The sequence below is a fragment of the Equus asinus genome, chromosome 3 (assembly GCF_041296235.1).
Source record: "Equus asinus isolate D_3611 breed Donkey chromosome 3, EquAss-T2T_v2, whole genome shotgun sequence".
NCBI lineage: Eukaryota > Metazoa > Chordata > Mammalia > Perissodactyla > Equidae > Equus > Equus asinus.
In genome coordinates, this window is record NC_091792.1 from 47,819,843 (window position 1) to 47,844,405 (window position 24,563).

The following is a 24,563-nucleotide window of genomic DNA, read 5'->3' on the forward strand; positions in this document are numbered from 1 at the left end:
ATTAAAGGGTCTTAAAAAGGAAAATGAAATGGCCAGATGTAAATTTTGTGAAGATCTATCTGGCTGTAATATGAAGTGCAAGTTTAAAGTGAAGGGGCAGTCTCAGCAGACAAGGATAAAGTTTGAAGGTGAGAAATTATAAGAGCTTAAACTAAAGCTGCCATAGTAGAAATGAGATGGCCAAATGGCTTTAAAATAAATTAAAAAGTCAAATTATCAAAGTTTTGTGACAGATTAAATTTGAGGAATAAATTAAGAGAGAACTCTAAGAGGACTCAGTTTTATGGCTGTGTTTACATGGAATACAAAACACTGCAAATGTTCTAGGTTTTAGAAGAAAGATACTACTTTGAATTTTGCACATTCAAATAAAGGAAATGGTACTCAGAAGAGAAATTTCAAGTAGACGTATAACTTGGAATGTATCAGCTTAAAGATAGTAATTGAAAGCATGGCTTCAAAGACATGATGAAAAAAACTTGAAAAAACATGCTTCATCAATTTAAGGATCTAGATAGTTATTTAGACAAGATTCTCAGTAAAATAAAAATCATAGCAAAGCCATATTTCCATATTAATATTCCTCATAAACTTATTTAAATAACATGATCTTCCAAAATTTTAAACCCTGAAACTAAAATTAAAAAATAAGAAGAAAAGATATCATCAACTAATGTTTGACAAAGCAGCCAAGAATACTCAATGGAGAAAAGATGGTCTCTTCAATAAATGGTGCTAGAATAATTGGATATCCACATGTAAAAGAATGAATCTGGACCCAGGTCTTACACCACTCACAAAAATTAACTGGAAATGGATTACAGACTTAAATGTAAGATCTGAACTCATGAAACTCCTAGAAGAAAACTTAGGAACAAAGTTCCTTGACGTGCTTCTTAGTAATGATATTTTGAAATCACACCTAAAGCACAAGCAACAATATCAAGAATAAACAAGTGGGCCTACATCAAAGTAAAAAGCTCCTGCACAGCAAAAGAAACCATAAACAAAGTAGAAACACAACCTATGGAATGGGAAAAAAGTATTTGCAAAACATATATCTGACAAGGGTGTTTAATATCCAAAATACATTAAAAACTAAAATAACTCTATAGTAAAAATGCCAAATAACCCAATGTAAAAATGGGCAAAGGATCTGAATAGACATTTCTCCAAAGAAGATATATGAAGGGCCAACAAGTACACGAAAAAAAATGCTCAATATCACTAGTCATTAGGGAAATGCAAATTAAGACCACAATGAGATATCAATTCATGCCTATTAGAATGGCCATCATCAAAAACACAAGAGATTACAAATGCTAGCATGGATGAGGAGAAGAGGAACCCTTGTGCACTATTGGGGGGATTGTAAATTGGTACAGCCACTACGGAAAACATTTTAGAGGATCCTCAAAAAATTAAAAATAGAACTGCCATATGATCCAGCAATTTCACTTCTGGGAATACATCCAAAGGAAATAAAAACGCTAACTCTAAAAGGTATCTGCACCTCCATGTTCATAGCAGCATTGTTTACAATAGCCAAGAAATGTAAACAACCGAAGTGTCCACTGACGCATGAAAGGACTAAGAAATTGTGGTATAGATATGTATATGTATGTGTGTGTGTATGGATGTATAACATAATATTATTCAGCTGTAAAAATCAAGGAAATACTGTCGTTTGTGACAACATGGATGGACCTTGAAGACATTACACTAAGCAAAATAAGGCCAACAGAGAAAGAAAAATACTGTATGATCTCACTTACATGTGGAGTCTAAAAACAAACAGACAATTTTTAAATTACCAATTTTAAGACGTTTTTGAGAAGTAAATTGTAATAGGCAGTGCTCTGTTATATCAGAAGAAAAAAGTAATTTAGGGATAATATTCACTTTAAAGCAGCTCACTCTTAGGCACCATTTATGACCACATGCAATTTCACCAATTTAGCAACTAGTATTGTAACTATATGACATATATTTAGGTGAAAAATGAATGCATGTTGCATGTTTTATATTTGTGGAAGAAATTCAATTTCCTTGGCCATGCCAATGCTTCCTGCTTTATCCGGCTTGAAAGATTTTGAATCATAAATATTCTCTGATTCCACTGGATTTTAAGAGCCGCAATAGCCCCAGGCTTATATTAAAAATGAATTACTGATAAAAATTACATGATGAATGATGTATTATTTTACAGACATTTTGAGCTGAGGGAGAAAGAGAAATGGATTGTTTATAGTCTAGAGAAGAATAAAGGTCAATAGCCTTATTTTTAAATAACTAGTTTGGACAGCATACTCTATGTCCCATATTAAAAGACAACACTGTAGGTTTCTAAAAAGTTAAAATGAAATCTTGCTAATTAAGTTATTTTTATTGGTGATATATTATTTGGGATCTGTTACAGTTGAACAGCCTAAAGGGTAAAAATGCCCCTTTCTTACATATGAGATCTTTCATACACGTAAGGGGAAAAGTAAAAAAAGTTAACTTTAAAAAAAAGTTAAAAAGTATAAAAAGAAAAAAATGTAAAATTCATACATTTATAGTTTTACACTGCTTTAAATATTCAAGTTGAGTGACAAAGCCAGAATTCTCTTCTACTAAATCGTTCCTTTATGACTTGGGGATTTTACTTCTAAATTTGAAGTACAGTACATTTCCTGAAACTTTTTTTATCAGAAAAAGGTATAATATTCTATATTAAGCCTTAATGGCTTTAAAAATCCAGACATATAAGGAAAATTTTATTTATTATGCTTTGATACATTATCTCCCAGTGTTTGCTTTGTCAGCTGTGCGCTAGAAAATCTAGCATTTTAAAAAACCTAGTAACATGGCGAGCTGCCACACCTGCAGTTGGATTCTGATTTGAATTTAAAGAATCGTTTCAATTGTTTTATTTTCTATGAGTGATTTTTTTTTCAACAGAATCCTTAGCTTTAAATGGAGATCAACTGGACATGAGAAGAATCACTTCAAATAAGCTAGAGGGATAGAACCATCTTAAGAAGGAGCAGAAGGAAACATCATCAGACTGAAGGAAAAGAAAAAAACAGTTGGTAGAATATTTATGGAAAGGCCTATAAAAGCAAAGCAAAACAATCAAAGAAATAAATTGAAGGCTGATATAACTACCGAAGGAACAAAAATGGTGTGCAGAGTTGCTCAGATTTGAGTTCAGATGAATAATCATATTCAATCAATGCAGAAAGGCAAAAAAAAAGCATGCAGTAAGACACCTTCTATCTGCTTAGATTGCCTTGTATGGAGAAGTAGAGATGGCTCTCCTGTTCCTCCTTTGTAACAGAAGGCTGAGCAGGATGCCTGGCTGAACGATTGTGTTTACCAGCCTCCCTAGTACAGTTACTGCAGTTACTGCACATCAGCCACCTATGAACAGTTGTGGGACTTCCAGGAATAAGTGCCATTTATCTTTCACTTGCTTTGTACTGCTGTGAGCCTGGATTACAGATTGATGGAATATAGATTAGTGGCTGGAGCTCCAATGGCCCTCTTGAACTCTGAGATGACCTTGACGACGAAAACCATGCTCTTGGAATGCCAAAAAAAAAGATAGGAGATTGAGTTCCAGATGTTTCATGGAGCAGTCATACCAGCTCTGGACAGTGTATTTTGTGAAAGAATAAACTTTTGCTCATTTAATCCAGTATTTTTGCCAGTCTCTTCTACCCAGTGCTGGACACAATTACTAGCACAGTTTAGATGGATGTAGAAAACAAAAATCATGGAACAAACACTAAGAACAAGAAAACAATAGGAATCTACAAAGCCAAGGGTTTAAATTCACATGAACCATTAGTAGTCCAAATTTTTAATCTTGGTGATAAAAGCCACAATATCATTTGTAGGAAAGTGGCCTAATGTAGTATTCAAACCAATTTGAGTTTCAGGTATATAGAGTGCCAGATTTAGCAAATTAAATATGACACTCAATTAAAGTTGAATTTCAGACATAAAGAATGATTTTTATAAGTAATGATTCTGTAAGTGTAACCTATTTAACATTTGGTACATACCTATAATAACAAATTGTTTATTGTATATCTGAAATTCAAATTTACCTGGGAGTTCTGTATTTTGTCTAGCAAATCTACCTGTAACGTTGTTAAAAGCCAAAATAATATAAATTAAATCAGCTTATTTTCAAAGAAATAATATTTTTACGGGCTTTTCATTTGTTATTAAATATAATCAGCAATGCCATATTGAATCAAGCTACCAACAGTGATAAAAGAAATAATATTTTATTGCACATTTAGTATGTTTCATTGAATTTTATGATAATCTCTCCTTTTATAGACAAAGAGACTAAAGCTTAAACTGCTTCAATCAATTCATTGTAATCACATAGCTAATAACTGGCAAAACTAGGATTGGAATCTAGGTTGGTATGACATAATTTGATTTCAATGTTGAATATAGACCAGATTATAACATAACTTAAGGAATGGTGAAAAACTACAGATATTATAAATAAGACATAAACAATAATGACTAGGATTTTTATACCTCATTTCTTCCAGATGAAAACAAAAAATTTGCTATCCAAACGCTTACTGAAAATTGTTTTGGTAAAGTCAACACATCCAAAACAGTGCTGTATTTCAACTCCTCTCCTTCCTTCACTCCTGACTGCCAATCCTGTTCACCAATTCTATTTTCTGCCTCCTGTTTCTCTCAAATCTCTATCTTTGTCTCTACGCTTGCCTCATCATCCTTAATTCAGCTTCCCTTACAAAGGGAACTTGCAAACCAGGCAACAGCTGGAGAGCAGTAAGTTCAATAGGAGAGTCATATTCCATAAGTCTGAGCTCCTCATCTGCATCCCTGGTCACACCTGATCAGACCAGGATTAGGACTCAGGTTCAATCACAGTGATATCAGAATTGCAGTTTGTGTGCCAAGTTTCACCTAAAACAGGATGATCAAAATAAGCCAATTATCTTTATCAGTAATTTGGGTGGAAAGAGGACTGAGGACTCACATACAAAGGAAAATGAATGAATGAATGCATAGCAGCTGAGTGAATTTAATGGCATATCTTTAGAGCAGGGATTAATACCAGATTGCTAGGAAGATAAGTCAGCATGATTCCTAAACCTGAATTGAATAGAAACAAATCTTTCAATTTCAGTGGCTATAATTGGATAAAATTTGGTTGCAGCACTTCCTGTGAGTTCCCAAAGTCCCTTGGGACTTAACATTAGCTTAACAATATCTTAACATTGAATTCCTATTGTTTTAGGAATGTTTTAGAACTTTGCTCCTTGAAACCCTTTATTAAGAGGAAGAGAAGAAAGAGGAAGACCGGAAGGAGGAGGAGGAGAGAGAAGAGAAAACAAAATACCTTGTTTAATTGAACATTTACAATGGGCCTCATAGAGTGTTACCAGCTTTAAAATGCTTAATCTCATTAGTTCTTATACAAAAATGAGTTCATTCTATTGTTATATTCAATTTACAGATAAAGGAGCTAGAGCATAAAGTAGATTAAATATCTTGCTTGAGGACACATCACTCCCAAGGGACTCAGTATTAATTGGAGCCCAGAGAGTGTGAATCCCCCGTCCATGTTGCAAGCCACTGTGCCATACTGCTGCCCGCAGTTCAGTGGTATCTTTTTGTTCATTTGGGACAAAACAGAAGACAGGCAAAATGAAAGGTTTCAAACAGCAATTGAATATCAATCAGGCCCACATATAACAGCAGAGTGTATCAAATCCACCTGTAATATATGGGGACCAGAATTATTTGGGATACATTTTCCAAAGGGCAAAGAAAACCACAGAACATCTCACTTCCATGCAACGGTTACATTCATGATGCAGAGTCCACCAGGCCATGTAAGCATCCCAGCTGTACCACTTCTTAGCTCACCAACCTTGGGTGAATGGCTCTCTTAGCATAAGTCCCCACATGTGTAAATGCTTCATGCAGTTGTTTTTAGGGCTAATGAAATAATGAGGTAGTGAGATAATGAGACATAATATGAATCTATTCTATTACATAAATAACATTATATTTGCAATGCACGTGGGGATTTAAAAGTGTACTCACAGGATTTCTTCTACACTTGGGAATGGAAGTAAGTGGATATAAAAGGTGAGGGGATGTATGCTTTGTGATATAATACATCTATATTATTTTAATCTTTTATAATCAGAATGTATTCATGTATCGACTAAGAAATGTATACTAAACCCTAATATATATTAAAGAATCAGAAAGAATATTGCAAATTGTCACTCATTCCCTTTGACATGAAAGGCATTTATAATTCTAACTTTACATAATTTAATGGGAATTAAATCCACTTAAGTGAAAATAGATAACATACCAAAAGGGTATAAAAATTCACCAATATCTGAACTTTTTGAAAGTTTTCTTTGCTTGTAAACAAGGTGAGAATGTATTCTACTATAGTAAGATCATCCTGATCTTTCACACATCAGAAATCCATCTCTAACGGTGAAAAATACACTTTAAAGATACATAATTATAGGTGTTTCTTAACATCCAAAACATTAATTAGACAACATTCTTAATGGCAAACGATAGAATCCACTATAGCTAGTTTTAAGCAGGAAAAGAATTTAATAAAAATATTAGGAAAGTCATAGAATATCCAGGAGAGCAGAGCATCTGTCTTGGAGAATGAGAAGCCAGGAAAGATGCACAAGCCACGTTTTGAGACCAGCTGATTGAAGACCCCATTGAAGCTGGACACTAACCAACTCCAGAGCTTTGATCACTATGTCTTTGAAAATAGGATCCTGCTGCCACAGGACTCACCAGGAAGGATGGATGGGGAGAGTGAATTCTATACAGTGCCTGCATTTCCTTGTTCTTGCTTATGAAATGAAGTCTTGTTCAGCAATTTCTTTGTTAGAGCCCTATTCGCATTTCTGCTCCCTAACTGCAAAGAAGGCCAATTAAGTAAGATTTTTGGTTGTCACCTTGGGGAAGCAAAAATCAAAGCACTGCCAAAATATTTGAAGGAGTGTTCAAAATATGTTGCGTAAACAGAAAATACATCAGATGTCCACTAGAGATGACACTGACTACATGTGCATATGTATATATACTACACTATATAGTATAGTGAATATGTATATATACTGTCTCTATATATGTGGTTAACTACACACATATATTTTGTTTATGTACATGGTAAAGTCCTTGTTTTAGCAGACTTTAAGCAGGAATAAGTATAAAACAAAATACAAAAGTGATATTTTACAATTTTTTAATTCATATTTTGGTTATATTGGTAAATGCATTTAAATGTATCTTGATAATTTGACAGTTGATGTCATAGTACTTAAATGGAAACACCAGGAGTATGCTGGGAAATTGAATAAATATCCTTTCTTTCAAAGATATCTTTGAGGGCCCGCCCGGTGGGGCAGTGGTTGAGCTCATGCACTATTCCACTTCAGCAGCCTGTGGTTCACCGGTTCAGATGCCAGGTGTGGATATATGCACCGCTTATCAGGCCATTCTGTGGCAGGCATCCCACATATAAAATAGAGGAAGATGGGCACAGATGTTAGCTCAGGGACAATCTTCCTCAGCAAAAAGTGGAGGGCTGGTGGCGGATGTTAGCTCAGGGCTAATCTTCCTCCAAAAAAAGAAGATGTCTTTGGATATTCCCTGTGGTTCTATTTGAAAGGCTGGTAGTCATGTGTACACTATAGATTATGAATGCTTGTTCAACTTAATTAAATATAACTTGAAGTGAAATTAAACTTTCTTTAAAATTCTTAAAATTTATCTGCTCCATGAAATGTGTTCAAAATAACTTCATCCAATAAAAATCAGTTTACTGATGCCACAATTTAGTTACTATTTACATATATTTTAGAGACCTAACTTATCTATAATAATTTTTCTAATAATTTCCAGTATGTAGAACAAAGTCAAGCATTAGGAAGTAAGCAAAATAAATTACAAGATCTATGTACAAGAATGTGTCTACTTTTGCAAATTGTCCACAGAATATCACTTATAGTATGTTCTTCCTTATTCTTGAAAACAATTCACCTTAGCTTATTTTGAGATATTCAAACCACAGCACCATAGACCATATGGGCTTCTTGAAAATAATAATGGAAAGCTTGAATGTAAGGATGGAGTAGAAAATAAATGATAAAATGTAACATAATAATCCATAAAACAAACCCAGGATGATTTTGTCTAGGGCCATACCTCTCAAACAATCTCGAATGCTCCTGAGATTATAGCTGTTCTATGGCACAATGTCCTTAATATCTTAGAGAATTAAACATTATTCTACATAGAGTCTCTGGGATAAGTTCTCAGATGCAAATTTAGGAAAATTTTATCAAAATAAAAAAAATTAAAATTGGAGAAGCTTTCTGTTTTTGAATTATTTGAAGACTTTAAACGACATTATTAGCAAGATGCAACACATAGGAGTGACTCCCTCAGCCCTGCGTTTTAAAGGTTCTTTATGAAGCAGCAAAGAACAAGTGGATGGATGATAGCTTTCTTGAGCGATGATAAAAAATACTGAAATTTATGTACAAAGAGGTTATAAAACCCCAAAATCACTAAAGCAAAAGACCGCCCCACCTCATTTCCATGGACATGCCATAACACATGATTTTTACTTCTTTTCATGATCTAGGAGGATGTTCACTTTAAACAGATAGCATAAAAGGAACAGATGAATACGCTGGAGTTTGTTCTGTTTTCATTTCACCTTTAGAGCTGCACCTTGTTGAACTGAGTTTAGATTCTGAAGCTCTAGGAGTGAACCTGAGTGGAGAAACATGTTCATTCATTCCACAAAAATAAGCCATTTATTTGTTTGATTAATATTTACTGTTTCTAATAAACATGAAGTATTTGAAGCAAAAACTGCTTTTACCCACTTTAACACTTCACAAACTGTAGTCTGTTGCTCAGTTGTAACAGCAAATACATAGGGATTAATTGCTGGTAATTATAAAAATTTTGACAGTCAGACCTTTGTGTTTCAACTCAGTGTGATCCAACAAACACAGTGCTACATAATCTTCTTATCACACCCATACAAGTGGTTTGGGTAATTTCAAACGATCCATAATGCACCTTCCAGTCAACAGGATGGATATGCCAATGTTTCAATAATTCTCTTCTACTCTACATCCAATATTCATTAAGCTCCTTAGACTCCACAAAGGCTCGAATTTATCACATCAAACACACAAATCATAAAACAGCACCTATTTATGTACTCACATTGATGTCTTCCAAGTCTAAATTGTTTAGAATGATATTGTTCCTTTTCCAAATGATGGGGGGTCTCAGGGCTCCCTGAATGGCACAGCTCAGCACAGCACTTTGTCCCACGGTTGCTGCTGTAACGCTTAGTTTCTGATCTTCAGGCAGACTCAGCTGGATAACCTCTGTAAAGAGAAAGTGTCAGTAGTGTTGATGAGCACGTAGTTTTGTAAGGTTAATTAGTATAAAGTTTCTGAATACTAGTAATTAAGGCTTTTAATTTGAATAAAATGGAAAAAAAGCTTGTGATGGAATAAAAAAAAGAAATTGTTTCCAATAAAAGGTCAGAATGACATTTCAATTTAATTGATTGACAAGCATTCTCACGAGGCAAAGAACTATTAAACATGAAATGAATATCAGAGGTAGAGTTATAATAAGCCTGGCAGATTGCACCCAAAAGAGAGATAAATTATTTAACTGCCAAATTGACATGCAATGTGTCATCGGCATTGAAATAAAAATTATTTTGTTTATTCACTGATAGATTTATATTATAGGTGAGGTGACATCATTGCTGGCTGGCTTCAGAGAACACTAGCATAGCTGAATGGGTAAAATGCCTCATTATGCTGGGAAACATAAATTGACTCTAAAGGAATAAGATTTATTTGGGAAGGTGAAGGAGGAAAAACTGATGTTCACCAACCAAGCACAATTAAGTGAAACTCTGACAGCTGCCTTTATCAGACAGAGTTGGTACAGTACAGTCCCTTCCTGATCCTTAAGTTTTATAGTTGAATATTAGTTTTTTAACTAACCATTGAACACATTTCTCCTAATAATTATGCCGAAACAGAAAATACCATTTGTAATCTGAATCTGGCTTCCCCTTTCTGTTTTCAGACAATCCTTATCAACTATGGGAATTAACAACTCTGCCGTGGTCCATTTTCATGAGAGATGAGTGAGATAATCCTAGCAGTTTTCATCAATGTGAAAATGGCCCTTTAGTTTTCAGCTGACTTTCAGACTCTATCTTTTCTACAGTGTGACTGAGTCTTGCATTTTGACTTGTTCAGTCTTAGCCAGGTTAGAAATATCACAATTCCTGTTCCAACTAAATTTCCATGGGATTAGAGGGACAATTATTGTCCTTTGTTCCTTTCTTGTGGTTGATGATATTTTTCATGGGGTTTGAGTAAAGAAAGTTGTTGGCTTTTAATTTTTAATAAATATAATCAGGTGCAATCATTGCTATCTCCTCCACAGGCTCCCCTCCTTCCCCTTCACCATTCTACCTTCCTTTCTCTTTTTCTGAAATGTGTCTTCATCTTGAGGAGGAAGAGAAATGCCAATCAAATAAATTTTATAACTATTCAATAAACACTTCTTTCAGTTTTTGGTACCACCACAAATTGTAATTTCAAAAATACCACACATCTTTGTATCAGAAGGTCAAGATTGAACGTATAATCCCCCACATGCACGTGTTAAGTGTTAATGTTAAGTGATTTCTGTTGTCATGGACCGTTGGCTGCCATACCATTATCTGATGAAAATCAACCAAAATAGACTGGCCCTTAAATTCTGTTATAGAAAATCTGGTTTCTAAATCTAAAAGCCATAGTTAAGTCACTATTGTTTTGTGTTGTCAAACAAGGGGGTAGGCACATGTTTGAAATTGAAACACCCTATGAGAGAGACCCAGCTCAACTTTATTGTTTTGGTCATTACATTACTGAAAACAATGATAGAAACGGGTAATAAGAACCCTATTCAGTCCTTGCATTGATAGTTTAGTGTTCCCTGATAACATTTATCCAATATTCACATTTTATTTCAATGTTTCCTGAGTAATAAGAACATAGGTAATATTTTCGATCTGCTTTTCTTTAATACTCATTCTGTTCTATACATTTATATTTACATATGTTTGACCAAATATGCATAGGAAAAGTTTGAAATTTGAAGACGTGGTGTTCATGGTGCTTTTTAATATTACAAACTTACCAGAAGAGAGAGTATTACAGAAGTAATAACATCATGTAGAGTATCACATAAGAATTATTAATAATTTTCCATTAACATTCCTGAATTTCACCGTCTGGTTCCTCATAAAATCGTGTAAGAGATAATGAGACATCTGGTTCTAAACACAGTGTGTTAGCATTGGCTATTCTGACATTTAGAAATACCACTGCTACTAAGCCACCTTGGGATCTCTTCACTAACCTCCTACATCTGGTATTAGGTCCCAGGCCATTCAAATTAGTTGTGCTTTTGGTAGTTATACATTACAATGCTAATTAGATAATATGAACATCTTAGAATAAATGCTGATATTTGGCATAACATTACAGGGGACATTTTCTAAAATGTAATTTTTTTAGAGGATGCATAATTAGAAACAAGAATTGCTATTCACCCAGGGAATATTAACATGCACAGAAAAAACTTTTTCTTTAATTTGGAGAGCACATTTTAAAATGATTTTTTAAATTAAATCAGTAGTATGTATTATTCAACAATGATCTATATTTTGAAAACCCTTTAGAATTTTTTCCTGCATATTTCATACTACAGGTTTTACATCTTCCCTAATGTATTATATAGAGCTACATACCCAAAACCAATTATGTTCACTTGTTACTTCTCAAAATAAAGTGGTCTTTTTTATAAATAAATTCAGCAGCAATATTTCTTTTATTTAGAAAACTTTCAAGCTCATCTGTACTTGTCTTTCTGATAGTTATTAAAGAGCAAATATTTAATCTCACAAAATCACAAATGTTACACATTTTTATTCTTATACTCTAAATTTCATATAAAATGCTTTACTAGTAAATAAAATTCTTATAAAACATCAAATTTATTCATTTTATGGAGAAATGGTGATTATGTCTAGAAATGCATTAACAATCTGAAACAACAACTATGAATCAATTTGTAAACCAATTTAAAACTGATTTTAAGAGCTATTGGTTGTGTCTGTTTATGTATCTTTGAGTGATCGTAGTTTTTGGTTTAGAAATAAGAGTTTCAAGGAAAAATACTGAAAATTTAACTCTTTATCAATTATGATTAATCTACATTTTCATAGCTATACATTAATGAAATATACATATTTCATTCTATAGCATTCTATCCACAAATATCATATGCCAGTTATGTATAGACAACTGCTTTGTAGCAAATAACATCTATCATTTTAGTACGCTTTTCCATCCCTTTAGCTCCAATGATAATGCACGTTTAAAAGATCTTCTTTAAATAAAATCATCTATCACATAATATCAAGAGTCATCTGATGCCCTGATAAAAGGTAAAAACATATAGGCTAGGTATAACAGTTGGCACTGAGTTTTTTGAAACACTTTCGTACTTCTTTTGACCTACAAACTTTGCCTCCTATTTGAGCCCTCTTAAGTATTCAAGGAAAGAAATCAGAGTTCTAGGGGCTGGCCTGGTGGTGCAGCAGTTAAGTGCGAACGTTCCGCTTAGGCGGCCCAGGGTTCACAGGTTAGGATCCCAGGTGCAGATATGGCACCGCTTGGCAAGCCATGCTGTGGTAGGTGCCACATATAAAGAGGAGGAAGATGGGCACAGATGTTAACTCAGGGCCAGTCTTCCTCAGCAAAAAGGGGAGGATTGGCAACAGTTAGCTCAGGGCTAATCTTCCTCTAAAGAAAAAAAAAAAAGAGAGAGCTCTAGCTGTGGTGTTTCCTGATTTCATGTTATGAAGACTATTAATACCATTTCCAGACCACCTTTTTTCTTTTGATTTACTTAGGAAGCTAAGAGGCAAGTAAAATGGTTTGCCCTTGTGGATCTCTTTCTGCACTTTCTCATTTTCACAACTTGGCTTAGAGGAACATTAAGAGCTTACTTTCAAATGAATGAAAAGTTGTAAGTCTTCTCCAGCAGAATCTGAGGCTGAGAGATGAGTATAGTTGAGCACAACTGCAACTTCAGCAAGTAGGTATTCATGAACCATTTATTTGAATAACAACTAGGTGATGGAAATACTAAGAGGAACTTCAGTAAAAATAGTGTGTGATTTTTAAATAGTACAAAAAGGGAATAAAATTTTATGAATATTTGTAAAACACCAGTTAAAAAGTTGATTTTAGGGGCTGGCCTGGTGGTACAGTGGTTAAGTTCTTGAACTCTGCTTCAGCAGCCTGGTGTTCCCTGGTTCAGATCCCAGGCATGGACCTAGCACTGCCCATGAAGCCATGCTGTGGCAGGCATTCCACGTGTTAAGTAGAGGAAGATGGGCACAGATGTTAGCTCAGGGCCAATCTTTCTTAGCAAAAGAAGAGGTGAGCTGGTGTCAGATATTAGCTCAGGGCTAATCTTCCTCGAATAAATCAAAAATAAGAATTTTTTAAAAATATATTTTTAATAACTTTGATAGAAAATCAATTCTTCTAAAATCATGGGAACAACATAATTTATCATAAGACCAACACAATTTATCATAAACAGGATTCTGTTCTTGTAAATACCAATATCATTTCAAGTTCCTAAGTACTTACTTATGTTGAATATTTCATTAAATTTATTTAAATACTAGTCTCATAATATTATTGCCCTAATAATGCTTATACTTTCTATTATAGGAATGAAGCCTAGAGGAATTTTATCAGTAATATTTTCAGATAATATCTATTTTTCCCTTCTCTACTCCACTAAAGAAATTACTATTGAAAGCAGATAATAATATAACACTTCAGTCAGAAAGACGTCACACAAAATAAGACACTTAGAAATACTAGATGATCTGGAATAAATTAATTATTCTTATAATAAAAAAACCCCACAATTACTCAATGACAAGCTGCTTAACTAACTGGGAAATTCTAATAGGATCTTTTGTCAAAAAATTGGTGATTTCAAAATAATTGTTAATGCTTACCTAATTTAGACTACCAAGTTATATGCAAAATTATAATGACAAAAAGTCTAGAATTTTTGGTACTAATTGCTTATCTGTAAATTATTGTGTGCTTACATTATTTTTATTATAAAATAAAATAAATTTAAAAAGAGATCTAGAAACTTCTTTCCTTCTATAGCAATGGACTAGATAATTTGGACTAACTCTTCCACTGAAGAAGTAAAACAACATACAAAAAATAAACAACACTGAATTAAACACAAATAATATATTTTAAAAACATGAAAGAGATAAGACAGCAAGGAATTATCCAGCCGACGTTCTGAAGATAAGTGTAACTTAGAGAGATGAAATTGCACCTGGAGTCACACATTGCTTTGGGAATTTTTCCATCTTGAGAAGATGACTAAGAGGCCTAAATGCCCTTATGCGGCTTCTTGCTCCTTCAGGCACATGACATAGGTACAATATGGAGTACCTCTCCATGTTAGGGCTTTCAGGTGCTTCACTCTATAAGTGAATGTATGGACTGCAGCCCACTTTTATCTAGATGTCTCATAAAACATAAAGCCTTCCTCTCTATAGTAAGATAATATCATCTTAGTCATTTAATCATTGGTATAAACAATTTTTAAAATAAAATATCTAGCAAACAATCAAGGATAACATGGCATAAAAAAGAGAAAAGACGATGATAATGAGCAGAAATAACATATAATAGTAATAAACACAATGGGATTGTAACATTTATTATGATTATGAAAATAAAATTCAGTTTATAAATTTTGACATAGAAGTTAAATCTATAATCTATAAATATTATAAGTTTATGATAGAGTCAAGTAGAAATTATATAAGTAGAAAATGTGATAACTGAAATTAAGAAGTAAACTGATGTACTTAAGAGCAGATTAGATACAGCAGAAAGGACTGATAAACTGGAAAAGATACTAAAAGAAACTTTACAGAATAAAAAGCCTAAGGACAAAGATTTGAAAATACATGCCAGGTTAACAAAAATAGGTTTTCCCAGAAAGAGAAAACAGAGAAAATGAGGCAGAAGCAACATTTAAAGAAATAGTTGCTGAGAACTTTCCATAAATGTTGAAAGATACCAATCAATAGGTTGAAGAAGCTCAGCAAATTTCAAACAAAGCAAATGAAAAACTAGAAAAATCCACATCTACACACTTAAGAGTGAAATTGAAGAAATTCAAATAGAAAGAGAAACCTCAAAGTTATGCAAGTAAAAAAATACAATCTGCCTTCAGAGTCAGGAAGAGTTAGATAGGTAACTGATATTATCAGGAAAAACAGGAACAGGAAGCTAGAAGGATGATATCTTGGAAGCGATAAAACAAAATAAAATCAATCTTGGAATTTTATACACATTCATAAAAGTTAAAATAAAGTAAATATGGTAAAAAAAATAGGAAAGTTCATCTCTAGTAAACTTGTCTTGAGGCAAATTTTGAAAGTTGTTGTTCTGGCAGAAAGAAAATTATCCTAGAGGGAAGCTCAAAGATGGAGGAAGGAAAGGAGAGCAAAGAAGGTATTTAAATATAAGCGTTAAAGTTTAACATTAAACTTTGACTTTTCAAGAATGTTTCATAATATAAGTGAATATCTTCAGTCTTAAGGTAGAAAAAGATTTCTTAAACAAGGAGCAAAAAAACTCACCATAAAGGAAATGATTTATAAGTTTGACTACATTATAATTTTGATCATCTCTTCCTCAAAAAAGACCAAAAATGCAAGCAACCAACCAGGAAAAGACATTTGCTCCCCACAAAACTAACAAAGAAATCATATGCAGTATTAATAAAGATTTCATAAAAATCAATACAAAGAAGACGAACGACTCCAAAGAACCATCAACAAAAGACTTGACCAATGCTGCATGAATTAATTAATCCATATGGCTAAGAAAAACCTGAGAAACTGCTCAACCATTTCAGGGAGATGCAAATTTAACAGACATCCTTCAGATTGACATAAATTACAAAGTCTAGTGATAACAAATGTCAGGAAGAATATTAAGCAACATAAATTTTTTTATACCTTGAACAAGAGTGTAAATTCACCTATAAACTTTCTTTCTCCATTGGTAAATGAAGCCTGGTCTAGACAACTTGCCCTGCCACTTCATGGACCAAGTTAACCACATGCCTTGCAGAAGCCTAGAGTATGACATAGAGAAGGCAGAGTGTTTACATGTTGTAAAGAAATAGCAGAGGTAGCAATGCATAAATTTTCAAGATACCTTTAATATATTGGACAGGGGAAGAAAGGAGGAGAGTTCTAAAAAGAGAAACATCTGGTAAGAAATAGAATAAAGGAATCCTGAGCTGATCCTGAAGAAAAGGCACTGGTAGAGAGGAAAATTCTGAGAATGCAAATGAGAATGGGATTATTTTTGCCATAAGTTCTGAAAGAAACAAGAAGGACATAATCAGAAGCATAAAGAAAATTATTTAGCAGTTAAAACAAAAAGGTCATTTCCTATGTCATTGGTGAGATTTAAAAGTTATGGGAAGATATAAAAAAGGACTTTTCAATAGAAGGTTTTCCGTAAAACAATGAAACAAAGGTTCTTGGGCAAAATTGGAACTTCATTTTTTCTTCTCTTTGTGACTCTGTAATAAGGACAATGCAGCATTATAGACAGCATGGTGTTTTGATCCTACTTCAAGCAGTTTTACATGTTCACAATAGTGAGGCTCATTTTCTTTTTTTTTTTCATTCACGGTTTTGATATTCCTTCTGTGGTCTTATAACTGCAGTACAATTACCATTCAACTTTTCTGTTCAATTTTATTTAATTTCTCCCATTGAACTAAATTCTATTAAGTTGAATTTTAAACTACAATATGTGAAGAATAAGCCTATTCATTCAGTGATATGTATGACACTAATGACTTGGAAAATAATTCTTTTTCTGAAGACTAGTTTCTATATGAAACCTGACCTAACAAAAATTGTATCCAATAGAGAGAAGTGGGTGACCACCCAAAGTGGTCAAGTTCATTTTAACTATATAATTTGGAAAACTTCAAAGGTTCATACAACTAGATGATATTAACATTATAGGTGTATAGGCTGGAATAATAAGATTAATATTTTAAGGCATATTATACCAAGTTTAAAATATCTTGAGAAGTAGTTTGCTCCTTGTGGTACCAGAGTCAAAGGACAATTATCAGCACTTCTTCAGCACTTACTGTTAGTCAAGCATTGTTCTAAGTAGCTGATTCATTGAATCTTCACGCCTATGAGGTAGATGCTATCATGGTGCTAGTTTGTTTCCTATTTGTAATGCTATTATGTGAGGAGCAAATCATTAATTGAAACTTCACCAGCCATTTTTTGATGAGATAGGAACTTTCCCCAACACACTAAGGATGGCAAATGCAAAGACAGAAGAAGTTCAGGTTCTTGATCACAGTTGGTGAGAAGAGAGAAAACATCCTACCTTTGGATATCTTGTAAAACAATTATCTTTAAAAATACATGCTACTGACAATGAAGTCTAACTAGGCTTGAGGGTAAAAGCATAAATTGTATCATCAGTAAGACCCAGATCAATAAGATGACTTTGATGCCTGCCTCAGTTTGATTTCCAATGCACACTATTTGGAAGACTTTTGACAAGTTATTTAAACTCTGTGAGTTTCAATTTTTCCATCTTTAAAGTGAAGATTGTACCTAAGAGTACTTAAGAGTACTGTGAAGATAAGATTTGGTATTTTAAAATATTTATTACTGTGCCTGGCCGTTAGCAAATTCTGAATATGATGCAGCTGTTATTGCTTGTGAAGAACTATTGAAATATTTGCAGGTTAAGATACACACCATTCCACCATGTTTAGGAATATAACATTATGATCACTTTGAGAAAGTTGCTGTTTATGTAAAATCATATTGGTTTCCCTTCCATAGATATCACTGAAGCGTAAGAGGGAAAACCCAGGCTCATGACCCGTAAGGCTGTTTATACTCCACTTTGGTTCTACTCTTACATACAAACTAAGCGTCCTTGAGGTTGTACTTAAATATATGCATGTTAAAAAAAAAAAGATACAGAACATAATGATAATCACTCTTCCACTTGTAAAAAGCCATGAAAAATATCAATGAGACGTTGAAGTAATCAAGTATCTTTTTCCTGTTGTTGGTATAAATACTATATACAATTTGAGAAAATTTGATATATTCTGAATGTCTAAATTACAGAATACGTGACATACAGAACTATCTTTAATAATTTTTAAAAGTTTCAGTATGATCACTTATAAATGGAATTCAGTGCAGTAAACTTGGAGGAGAAATTAGATACAGATGTGAAGACGAGAATCTAGCATGAAGAGTTGGCTTGAATACTCATTTGTCAGTCAGGGTAAGGCAATCAGCTAATCAATACTCATTTCCTGTATGATAACAGTGTGTTCAGTGGTATGATAAAAAGCTATTGCAGGGCTGGCCCGGTGGTGCAGCGGTTAAGCTCACACGTTCCGCTTCGGCGGCCCAGGGTATGCCGGTTTGGATCCCGGGTGCAGACACGGCACTGCTTGGCACGCCATGCTGTGGTAGGCATCCCACATATAAAGTAGAGGAAGGCGGGCATGGATGTTAGCTCAAGGCCAGCCTTCCTCAGCAAAAAGAGGAGGATTGGCAGCAGTTAGCTCAGGGCTAAACTTCCTCCAAAAAAAAAAAAAAAAAGCTATTGCAAATTTAAGGAAAGAATGTTAACCTGTGTTCATTCCTTCAACTTCTCTTGAGGGTGTTAACGTTGGAGTCAATCAAATGATACATTATTTGTTCTGTCTTTAACAAATTGAAAAAACTGCACAATTTTTTAGATTACAGTCAGTCAGACAGAGCTAAATGAACCAACTATTCTCTCCATGCAGTGTAAGAGAACTTGAGCATTTCAAACTGTAAAAGACTTTAGTATTGTTTGCCTAATTAAAACAATTCACATAAAAGAGATTGCTATTTGCCTTAATGCACTGCACTTACTGATAAAACTGAAACTGGGATCCAAGTATTCGCCTTCACTGTGAAGTTTTACAGAGTTAGAGTCTCTCTAATATATTAACAGCAAATAGGTGTGAAAGATGGGGAATTGCACACTGGCTGTTCTTTTTGGCAGCCTTTCACTGCATCTGAAGACTGGGCGTCAGCTAGGCAAATCCAGAAACAAATTTAACAATTCATCCAGAATTAATTAGACTATTGGAGATTGACTGAGCTAATCAAAACCACAGGATACCTTTGTTTATACTGGACTACCAATTTATTCATTTACAATTGGGAAAGCATCAGGTTTCATAAGTAGTGTCAGCTCTGAGCCTGGGAATCTCCCTTCTAATGCACAGGTCAAAGCTTCTCAAGATTGATGAACAGAAAATTACAAAAAAGGGAGTTGACTATTCTCAAGCCAGCCAAGCTCTAATCAGCTAATGAATTGCCCTTTTCAACTCTAAAGAGAGTTTCTGTCTAGAGAGCCTTTCTTTCTCTTCTCACTTTCAAGTTTATTGACAAATTCTTAGTTCTTGGCCTTTTTTTTAATACCATGCATATCACCATATGTTTGCAACTAGAGCATCAACTCAGGTAGGCTATAAAAATTGAGCGTATTAGAGCCATCTTCACATCAGCAAATGTTCACATAGTCATAGCCCTGGCAAACTACACCCATGGACCAAATCTGGCCCACCACCTGTTTCTGTAAATAAGGTTGTACCGGAATACAGCCATATCCATTCATTACTGTACTGTCTATGCTATTGTCTGTGGCTGATTTCAGCTATATAGACAGAGTGAAGTATGTGCTACAGAAAACTTAAAATAAGCAAAGCCTAAAATATTTACTGTCTGGCCCTTTACAGAACATCGCTTAGTCATTGAAACACTACTTTGCTGGTTTTACATTCCTTGGACATGCTTTAGTTATTTAAATGTGATCTATTGGATTCTACCCATTCTCTAGGTTCAGAACTCTAAGCATTAAATAACTGCATACAGAATACATGAAAATCACTCCCATTTATTTATGGGTGAGTTCATAAATCACCACTCTAATTTTTATCTTGAGTCTTCTGTAAATAACGGAAGGATAAGTTTCTATAAAAACTATGACAGTTACTACCCTAGAATCTAATGCAAAATGTAAAAGTAAGTTAAGTTTGTCCTGTCCAAATGCAATTTCTCAGTCCCTGATAGTAGCATCCTTCTGGGTTTATGTTCTTCAAGTTTATCATGTAGAACAATTACATTTCTTCTCTCTTCTTAACACCCAACAAAATACTAATTCCCAGGGCACATTTCTCAGCCAGAAGGAAAGCAATCTGATTATCCCATGTAAGGCATTCACAGTACTAATCTGTGAACAAGCTCAATTTCCAAGAGAGTATTTCCATTTTAATAGGGAACATTTTAATTCAAATGTGTCTTTAACCACCAAAATGCTTAGCAGAAAAGCTTTTGAAAAGGAAAAATCTTCCAAGGAACCCTTGCCAACTCTGCTACCACTTTTTCTCTAAGAAATCAGAGGGACCTGGATCTGACCAAGACAGCCTTAGCGTTTCCCTCAGTTTGACTAAACTTTAGACAAAACCTGTCTTCATAGGCCTCTGGCCTCCCTTTCCTTAGAGCATTTACTTTAGAAAATTTGCAACTGCAAATTTTTCTCTGTACCTTTGAGATGTAAATGTTCTCCTAGCCTCTTGCCAGTTGTACAACCCAGGAATGTCTTTCTCAAGTACTTGGGAGCCATCCCTTCGGAATGTAAGCGTCAAGGAACATCATGCCCTATCCCAGTCTTGGGAGAAGGTAGGAGCCTAGCTCCAATAGCGCCAGTTAGCAGACACACAAGGCCTAATCAAGTCAACCAACCTCATCTCCACCCCATTGTCCTTCAGTCTGTTTTAACTTGCTCACCCAGCGCTTAATAACCCCCCACCTTCTGTTTCAGCGGAGGTGATTTCAATCGCTCCTCCTGTTACAACAGTCTTGACTCTTATTGTAGAAGTCTTGGGTAAAGTCTTCCTTTTTAACTTGTCTACTGCAGTTTTCCACTGACAGTCCAAAATCAGGTTTCATTTTCTGAAAAATTACCCATATTTGCTTACCTTCGCTCCGTCTTCTCATTCATGCTTAAGAGATGTGGGGTTGACAAAGCATTAATGAGAGGACAAGTAACGTTTATTTATGGTCTATACTTCTAGGGAGGTCGAGAATTGAAGAAAAACAGAGATTGTTGTCATTTATTTTCACATCTCACCTCTTCCAAAATAAAAAGATATAAATTTAAGGATTTTTACATGCCTATGATTCTTGCCATACAATGATGGTTTTATATCACTTGAAAAGCCAGGAGGTATGAATGTAGTTTTAATCACTTTAAATATGTACTTCTCTTAGGATCTTTTAAGCATAATTTTAAACAATATCACTAACTTGAAACCACGACTTTACAAATCCTGTGTAAATACACTACAATTGGAAGCTCCCCAGCAAATCAAATGCTATCTAAATGCCTAAAATCTCAGATTTAGGGTCATTTATCTTCATCATCAAAACAAAGAAGAGATATGAACAATTACAAACTTCACTCAGTAAGTGCGAATAGATACACTGTACATTGATTGCTAAAATTAATGTACTAGATTTAAACTACACAGATTGAAAATGTATTTATATAATTTGGATCATTTTTGTTGAGGAAGATCCACTCTGAGCTAACATCCTTTGCCAATTCTCCCCTTTTTTTGCTTGAGGAAGTTTGGCCCTGAGCCAACAACTGTGCCAGTCCTTCTCCCCTTCGTATATGGGACACCTCCACAACATGCCTGATGAGTGGAGTAGGTCCACACCCAGGATCTGAACCCATTAACCTGGGCCACCAAAGGGGAGCACACAGAACTTTAACCACTGGACCACAGGGCCAGCCCTTGCATGGCTTTTAATTTAAATTCTATGGGTATAGATCTCAGATTTGCTAAAGCATTAGCAAGATTATCTGAGAAAAGGGTTCCAGTACAATAAATGTCAGAATCTATATTTTGCAGCTTTATTTTATGTGTAAAAGTTGCAGTCTTTTATGTCAATTCAATATTTGTAGTAAGTTACACAAATTTGTGCAGATTTTCCTAAGGTATTGTATCTTTATCCTACTCATTTGAGCAAATTTTGTGAACAGTACTGACTAGAAAAATGAAATACATTTTTTCAAAGAGAAGCTGCTGAGGCAAATCCAAAGGATTTTTAGTAATCCTTAAATAACAAATGTCTAAAGTGTTTATAGCATCATATGAAAAACAAGTAAAACAGTTGTTTTTGGTTAAATAGATAAAACAGTGGATCAAACTCATATACTGATGAATTCTAGCCTCTGACACTATATTCATTTCTTTGTAATAAATAAATGTTCGTAGAGTATAATTCAATTGTCAAATGTCACTGTTTTTATAATTAAGTCTGAGTTTTGTATTATTAATTTGTTATATAAAGTACATAATTTATTTTATCAGATAACATTTGTTTATATTTTAAATGATTATTTTTGAGAATACATTTTATATTTACTTTAAATTCATAAAGAAGATTTATAATTCCTTTTGAAAATTATGTAAAATTAGCAAAGTATTACAATGTACATTTATAAATTGTCAAAAGAAAAAGCCATAGTATTTTAAGCTTTATAATCCATTTCATTTAGAATTAAGTTTAAGATATTATGAAATACTGTACTACATATAAAATTGTCAACAAGACTGACTTTATTTTGGTGTGGTACTATTTAGTATACAACTAAAGAGAAGTAAAAGTTCAATGTAAAAGAAAAGTACTCTATACGTTTTCACTATTAATAGAAATTTTTTAATGCAAATATGTATTTTGGCAGGAATGTAAGCTTATAGTTTTACAACATTTACATTGTAATAAAAAGGAATTTCTTTGGGAAGAAAACAGTGAGAAAGAATAGAAATGAGGAAAGAATAAAATGAAAAGACTTGGTACAGCTGATTCAATGGAAGGAATGTGCAGAATACAAGGCAACAGGGAAAATCTCTCACGGAGAATCTTGTTACCCATTGACTTCTTTTCTCCATTGCTGTCCTAGCCTTTGATGTAAGTAATACTAAAATAAGAAATGATCCATTCCCTTTTATATTTGCATCTCTTCTTAGAAAAAGATAAAATTGCTCCAAGACTCAACAGCCAGAGCGGCATGGTCCAGCAGCATATTTTGGACTGTCTGAAGCTGCACTGAGGGCATGGCACTGCTGTTGTATGGGCATGTTGTATGGTATGGCACCATGCCAAGGGGCTCCCTGCTAGGCTTGTTCGATTGGGTATCATATATTAAAAGGCAGTTAATGACGAAGGAGATTAGGAGATTAGGTCTGCAATTTAGCAGTTTATCAGGAAAAATGTAACAAAAGTAATCAATATGCAGAAGGCACAAAGGGAACTATTAACTTTGACAAAGAAACTTCTCAGTCAAGATGTGTCCCATTCTGTTTAACAGAGGGATGCATACAAATCTCTTTCTCTCTCTCTCTTTTTTTTTTGGTGAGGAAGATTGGCCCTGAACTAACATCTGTTGCCAGTCTTCCTTCTTTTGCTTGAGGTAGATTGTTGCTGAGCTAATATCTGTGCCAATCTTCCTCTATTTTATGTTGGATGCTGCCACAGCATGGCTTGATGAGCAGTCCTAAGTCCATACCCAGGATCCGAACCTGTGAAGCCCTGGGCCACCAAAGGACAACATGGAAACTTAACCACTTCACCACCAGGCCAGCCCTAGGACGCATATAAATCTTGTCCCTAGGAGAACTCTTCTGAATTTTAGCACCCAGTGTTGCTGCTCTCCTGTTGGGAGTCTACAGGAGAAAGAGCCCCTCTCTCTCATGCAGGGGTCTTATGCCTCAGTATCTGAGTTCTGCTTTATAATCTCTGTTTTGATTCAGTTGAGATATCTGTTACAAGATTGATATCATACAAATAGATTTAAAGGCAAAAAGACAAGATTATCCATAAAGCAGTATACTTTATCAACATTTCAATTCACCAAATAGATATAACTCTAAATAGACATGCTTCTAGTCACTTCAATAAAAAAGTTAAAAACATGCCAATTGATAAATGACTTCTTAATTGCTCATTATCAATAAAATAATAGCATAAGCAGTTTAAGTTATGTAGAAATATTTTGTCAGTATTACTCCCTCCATGGAAATTTGATAAACCCATGCAGGTTTTATTTTATTTTTTAATTTGGTCTATAAAGAGTGTCACATCATGTCCTCCAATGCGTATTTGATAGTATTTCATCTATTTTGGAAACAGTAATACAAATGAACACACAGAACACAACAATTCCCAAGTA

The 24,563-nt window shown here is 34.2% G+C and overlaps 1 protein-coding gene across 4 annotated transcripts in view; it reads right to left on the reverse strand.

Annotated features, from left to right (window-relative positions):
* FSTL5 (follistatin like 5) overlaps window positions 1–24,563 on the reverse strand; it is a 715,161-nt gene that overhangs the window by 225,668 nt on the left and 464,930 nt on the right. For all 4 annotated transcript variants that reach the window (XM_044767022.2, XM_070505002.1, XM_044767023.2 and 1 more), the window contains exon 7: window positions 9,283–9,449. In XM_044767022.2, coding sequence (XP_044622957.2) covers window positions 9,283–9,449 — 167 coding nt within the window. The remainder of the gene's footprint in view (window positions 1–9,282; window positions 9,450–24,563) is intronic.